Source organism: Caenorhabditis briggsae, assembly GCF_000004555.2.
Source record: "Caenorhabditis briggsae complete genome, chrIV, whole genome shotgun sequence".
NCBI classification, from domain to species: Eukaryota; Metazoa; Nematoda; class Chromadorea; order Rhabditida; family Rhabditidae; genus Caenorhabditis; species Caenorhabditis briggsae.
In genome coordinates, this window is record NC_013487.2 from 12,969,036 (window position 1) to 12,975,592 (window position 6,557).

The 6,557-nt window shown below is 37.2% G+C and overlaps 1 protein-coding gene and 2 non-coding genes across 3 annotated transcripts in view; 1 reads left to right on the plus strand and 2 right to left on the minus strand.

Annotated features, from left to right (window-relative positions):
* The window catches only part of Cbr-ugt-45, a gene marked incomplete at both ends in the record, with an annotated part of 7,417 nt that extends 2,731 nt beyond the window's left edge, over positions 1 to 4,686 (plus strand). Inside the window, 9 exons of the mRNA XM_002634439.1 lie at positions 221 to 420; positions 694 to 778; positions 2,043 to 2,201; positions 2,247 to 2,322; positions 2,548 to 2,688; positions 3,062 to 3,420; positions 3,464 to 3,711; positions 3,753 to 3,862; positions 4,184 to 4,686. Of these exons, the coding sequence (XP_002634485.1) occupies positions 221 to 420; positions 694 to 778; positions 2,043 to 2,201; positions 2,247 to 2,322; positions 2,548 to 2,688; positions 3,062 to 3,420; positions 3,464 to 3,711; positions 3,753 to 3,862; positions 4,184 to 4,686 (1,881 nt within the window). The remainder of the gene's footprint in view (positions 1 to 220; positions 421 to 693; positions 779 to 2,042; positions 2,202 to 2,246; positions 2,323 to 2,547; positions 2,689 to 3,061; positions 3,421 to 3,463; positions 3,712 to 3,752; positions 3,863 to 4,183) is intronic.
* Positions 57 to 129, minus strand: CBG28879. The gene has a single exon. It is a non-coding gene (tRNA).
* On the minus strand, positions 3,932 to 4,004 carry CBG29041. The gene has a single exon. It is a non-coding gene (tRNA).
* Positions 4,687 to 6,557: the final 1,871 nt, after the last annotated feature.

Below are 6,557 nucleotides of genomic sequence, written 5' to 3' on the forward strand. Positions count from 1 at the left end.
GCGCCCACGTTTTATTGAATAGACAATATCTATTGAAAAAAAAAGAAAAAAACATAAGCCCAATGCGGGGCTCGAACCCGCGACAACCAGATTAAGAGTCTGGTGCTCTACCGACTGAGCTAACCGGGCGGCGGGAGACTAGGCTACTCAAGGCGTACACAAGACATGCGACAAATGACGCGTGAAGGACATTCTGTCTGGCACTTTCTTTGTTTTTCAGCTAGTTCTCTCCAATGACCCCCAAGTGTTGTCCTGCCAAAAACTGATTGATTTGAATACCGGTGTTCATTGGTATAGTCTGAAAAATGGTCCAATTCAACATTCGACGATACATGAGATGTATCAGGAGAGAGCGTATTTTGATGAGGATACGAATTTGGTTTTTCGACAGTTTACAATGGAAGATGATGATGAATATTTGTAAGTTTGGGCATTAAGACTTCTTAATTAATTTTATCAAATTTCATTCATCAAAATTTAAACTCGATAAAAAAATTCTACACATTTCTATCCAAAAACCACTCTTCTAGGACCACTGGAAGCCGAGATATAGCATTTTGAAGAGACGCAGACAACGAGACACTCTACTAGTCTGCGTCTCCCTCATTTTCTCACTGAAGTTTGAAAAGCCCATTAATCGGCTCCCAGATGACCTAAAACATGAAACCAAATCTAAATTATAGCTTTTTTCAGCTGCTACTCCTCTAACAACATCCTTCTTGGAACATTCCACATGCGAGTCGTCGAAAGTGACCAACATCATCAAGTCATCGAAGTCGTTCGAATTTTTGTGAAATTCAGCGCATTCGTTTTCATTTTCGCACTCGTCGCCAGCCATCTGTACCGTTAAAATAAACTTTTTACTCTACTTTTTTCTTTTTTTTTGTGTTATTTTTTGTGTCCTCGCCTCCCCCATTCCAACATTGTTCTTTCTGCTGCCGGCTGGCAAACAAAATTGTGTGAAAAAAGAAAAAGAAATTGTAGGTTGTAGGTATATGAACGTCTGCGTCTCTTTTTGGAAAGTTCTCTGACCATTTGTAAAATGTAAAATGGTGAGAAATTTGGGGTTAGAAAAGGAAGACTTGATTTTAGAGTTTCTGACAGAAAACATCTTTTTGGCCTTGTCCCTTAATCCGTTTATAAATGGACATTTTAATTAGAGACATTTTCATGAGAAAAAATTTTCTGCCTTTTTTAGCAATTTCAGTTTTCGATCTACATGATCCCCGCTAGAAAAATATTGGTCAAAATTTCAAACTTTGTTATTTTTCACTGTGTATTTTCTAGCGATCCCTCTAGAGTTCTGTTCCTTTTACACCGACTGATAAACTCCAAAACTTTTTCTTTTTTTTTCTTTAAATTTCTTCTTTCTCCTAATCAACTCCAAAATTCACATGCCGAGGTGTGGGATAAAGTTTCACATGACCAACTGATTTCTAATCTTTTCACTTTTTTCTGCTTTTGCTAATCGAGTCAAATTTCTTACACTTGGATAAACTTATATTTTTTGAAACTCAAAAAAATCTGGATCTTTGATTTTGCACTTTTTTGAAGTTGATTTTGCACTTTTCGAATATCGAAACATTTTCCAGAATTACCGTAAACACTCAAATAGAAGGCCAACCAATCCGCCAACTTTTGAACCCTCATATCTCGATTTCGGTGAAAGATATCGAAAAGTGATTAACTGCCAAAATATTTATCATAACATCAGCAATATTTTATTAGTTGCAAAACTTCGATATTTTTTACAGGAATTGAGATATATGGGCTCGGAGTTAGCGGGGTGGGTGGCTTTCTATCAGAGTGTTTACAGTATGTTTTTTTTGCTATTTTGATCATTAAACTTACAAATTGTTTTGATGATCATTTGGGAGGTGTGCACTTTTTCTTGTTCTCTGAATTTTCTTCTTTTTTTCTCTAATTCTCTGCATCACTCGCTTTTCATATGGATAGCTGTTTATTACACAGGTTCAAAATTTGAATCTCAGCTGTTTCCCAATTTTCTAAATTATTTTTTCTTCAATTCAAACAATTTAAAGGTAATGCATGTCCCTCTACTCTTCCTCCTCCTTCTCTTTGCCACGTCATCAACCACATCATGCTTCAAGATTCTGGTGAGCGTTCCGAAATTCGGTTACAGTCACATGAATACCATGGGCAAGTTGGCGGATATTCTCGTGGAGAGTGGACATGATGTGGTAGGTTAAATAGGGGAGAAAAAAGATTAGTGGAACAATTTGCAGACTTTTTTGATGCCAGTCGACGTACCGATTCCACAGAATGGAACTGAACTTGCAAAGGTCGTTTTGGTGCCGCCGAGTGAGTAGAAAAGTACCTGTTTCCCCTTTGAGCTCAATTTTTTCGCTTCCTTCAAAAGATATCAAAAAAATTTTGACTGTTAAATTTTTTATCATAATATCACCAATATATTATCAGTTGACAGATTTTTGATATCTCTAATAGAAGCCGAGATAATTGAGCTAAAATTGGGGTGGGTTTCTATAAGAGCGAAAAGATGGCTTAGAAATCAAAATTTTCTTCCAGCTGACGAAATCTCAAAAATCATGGAAGCCTCGATGAAGGATGGAGCCGTGGCGAACCTCTGGACACATTCAGCCAACTCTAAACAGGGAATCATGTGGTCAACGGATATGATTGGAATTGTTTCTTATCATAACACTAAAAGTTAGTATTCCTGTTCTGATATACCGTAAATTGACCCCAATTATCTCGATTCCTATAAGAGATATTGAAAACCTGTCAACTGATAAAATGTTTTTGATATTATGAGGAACAATTTATTAGTTGACAACTTTTTGATATCATTCGAAGGAACCGAAATAATTGAGCTCAAAGTGGAAGTATGGGGTTTTACGGTCAACACCATATACGCACACTTTGAGCTCAATTATCTCAATTCCTGTGAAGGATATAAAAAATATGTCAGCTAATAAAATAATGATCATTTTATGATCAGTAATTTATCAGTTGATAACTTTTTGATATCTTTTATAGGAAACGAGATAATTGAGCTCAAAGATAAAAACAATTTTTGCAGATATGATTTCCAACAAGGCTCTTGTTCAACAAATGAAAGATGAGAAATTCGACATTGGCATCACTGAACTTTTCGATTTCTCCGGTCTCTCATTTTTCGAAGTTATCGGCCTCAAAAACGTTATTGGAGCTCACACGACGAGTGTCTTTGAAGGAACTCTCATGGCTACAGGAGCACCGATTCTTCCTTCTTTTGTACCAGCATCTCAAACTTTCACGGATGATAGTGGATCTATTTTATCCAGACTTAATAATTTGTACATGACTTATTGGTCATACGAATTCCAAAATAAGATTCAGGGATTCGCTCAGAAAGCGTTGAATGAGCATTACGGAAAAGGGAAGGCTCCTAAGATTTGGGTAAATTCGCTAAACATAATTTATATAAGAATGATATGTTCAGGACCTGGTGAAGGACATTACTTGGTTCTTCGTGAATTCTGATCCAATCTTTGATTTTCCGAAACCCCTTCCTCTTAATATCATTGAAATCGCTGGAATTTCCGTGTCAAAGATTCATCCATTAGATAAAGAATGGGATGAAATTCTGAGTAAAAGATCCAAAAATGTGCTCGTTTCGTTTGGATCCATCGCCTCGCCGACGACGATGCCAGAAGCTGTCAAGAAGAGTATTGTGGACACTTTTGCAGCGTAAGCATCTTGTTTAGCAACTTTTGTAGGCCAGAGTTCAGATTCCCCGATGTCACATTCATCTGGAAATACGATGACACAGAATCTGGTATCACCTCTCATCTCAACAATGTACATATTGTCAAATGGATGCCTCAAAATGATTTATTGGGTGAGAATTAGAATAACACTTAGTCAGAATACTGTGGTTATCAACTTAATAAAAAAACAAAAAAACATAAGCCCAATGCGGGGCTCGAACCCGCGACAACCAGATTAAGAGTCTGGTGCTCTACCGACTGAGCTAACCGGGCGGCGAAGGACTAGGTTGTGTAACACATAGACATGGCAAGTGGAAAGGGTTGTGGCATGTCTGCGTCTCTTCACGTTGTGTAATGTCTACTGCGTGTGTGGTGAAAAGAAAAAGAGTAAAAAATAAAGAAATAAAAAGGGTTGTGAGGACTTCAGATGGTTTTAAACTGATGATTTTCAGCTGACAAACGTGTATCAATGTTCTGGACGCATGGAGGAATGGGCAGTTTGATGGAAAGTGCTCAAAAAGGAGTTCCACTAGTCGTTGTTCCAATTTTCGGAGACCAAATGAGAAATGCACAAATTGCGAAACGACACGGAGTAGCGGTTATTTACGATAAAATGGAGCTGAGCAATACGAAAAAGTTGATTGGAACACTAAAAGAAGTGCTCGAAAATCCAGAATACAAGAAGTCAGCTGACCTTTTGGCTCAGATTTTGGCTTATGAGAGAGTGTCCCCGAAACAGAAAATTGTGGACACAATAGAGTTGGCTGGAAGATTCGGACAACTTCCCAGATGGACATCATCTGGAAAACAGTTCTCACTTTTGAAATATTTCAATTTGGATCTTGTTCTTTTTGCGATTTTCTTGGTTTTTGGCATTCTAGTATCGTTTGTTTTATTGGTTAGATTGATCCTTGTGAAGCTTGGTTTCTCTGGAAATAAGGAGAAATCTGAGTGAAAATTCAAAGTGAATCTTAAATCTGAATTATGGTCCAGATTTTTCTGATTGTCTTGATAAAGAACATGTACATAAATGAAACTTTATTGATAAAATGTGTTTTAACTGTTTTATCTAACACATGTAAAGAGGGACTGGACTTAAAACTATTATTGCGCCACAATAATAACAATGTTATGCACTTCCGAAAATTATTACGAAAAATTTTTCTTTAAAAAATCTATTTCCCCGAAAAACCCCGGCGAAAAGGAACGATAATTTGAGCTCCCGCGCAGTACGAAACCTAGGCCACGGCGCTTGACAGCGATTCTTTAAGGGGCGGACAGTGGTTTTGAAATTTTTCACGTGAAAGAGCTAGAAACGGCGAAATCGGGGAGAATCACCACGGCTCGTGGCCTAGGTTTTTCATTGCGCGGGAATTCAAATCCTCGTCACTCTTCGCCAACTTTTTCAAACATTTTAACACAATTAAAATTTTTTGGTCGGAGTGGATTTTTAATTAATTATTTAGATCAAATAATTTCTCTGTCATGAAAAACGAGCATAACAAAATATCCGGTATCAAAATCAATTACTGCCTTCATACCGTCGTTAAGCTGGATACTGTAGCCACCATGAATATGCCATCCGTCTCCACTACTGAAAAAACATGATAGCAATACAGTAATCGAAAATGGATGCTTAAAAATAGTCAAAATTACTGTAAAAAACAAACTTTAAAGGAGGCCAGACACCAAAAAAAAAGTTTTCCTGATATTTTGCATAGAGAACCCCCATGAGGGGTTGAACTCATGACAGGCAGCTTAGGGGTACAGCGCTGCTACCGGCTGAGCTACGGGGGCGCGAAGGTGCCTGACGATCGATGGTCTACATAAGCGCGGCGCGATTTCGTCCCCCGAACTGTCCCCCGAAATTTTTGCTGTCTCGCCTCCTTTAAGTGATATTCTATCACATTGTCCGTTTCAAAAATTTCCATTTCCACCTCTTCCTCAAAGTTTTCAAAATCTGTAGCATTTTCCAAATTTAATTTTAGAAATGTCAATCAGTTCGAGCCACTGGCAGGCCAGTGTTCCAAAAATGATTGTACATCTGAAAGGGAGATTCTGGAATTCTTCAATGACGATATTTTTAAAATCGAAATTCATCAAGTGGCTCACCCGATTGGCCGTTCTGAAATTGGTATTCGAAAACGATACAATTTTGGAACATTTCGAGGAAGAGTTGGAATTTGTTGAAAGGGATGTAGAGGGAGAATATCGCTTCAGTTTTGTTTATTGGGTTACTTTAGTATAAAATGTTTCAATTTATTCAAGGTTACTGTATTTCTATGATGTTTTTTTTCCAGTGATGTAGAAGAAGATATTCATATCGATAATGGCTACAGTATCCTGCGAAACGACGGTGTGAAGGCAGTCATTGATTTCGATATCTGTCATTTTGTTATGATAGTTTTGCCTCGGAGAGATCTTACATTATAGAATTAATTATTTAAAGGGGAACTCCGACCAACAGTTTTTATTGCATCAAAATGTTTGACAAAGTTATACTGTCTGTACAAAAAAATCTGTTCAAGAGGGCTTACGCGAAACGCCCCTTTATGCAACAGTGTCGCACACTTTTTCGGGGATTTTTTTTCGGAATTTTCAGATGTCATTTTTCACACTTTTTCTCATTGAAATTGGATAAAATTGAGATTTTAATGTAAAATCATTCAGAAAACATTTGAAGCTTTTGAAGAGAATTTCGTTTTTCTTCTAATTATGATTACCGTAAAACCTCTAATAGAACGACACCCGGATCGTCCACTGTGAGCCTATATATCTCATTTCTTTTGAAAGATATCAAAAAGTGGTTAACTAGTAAAATGTTTA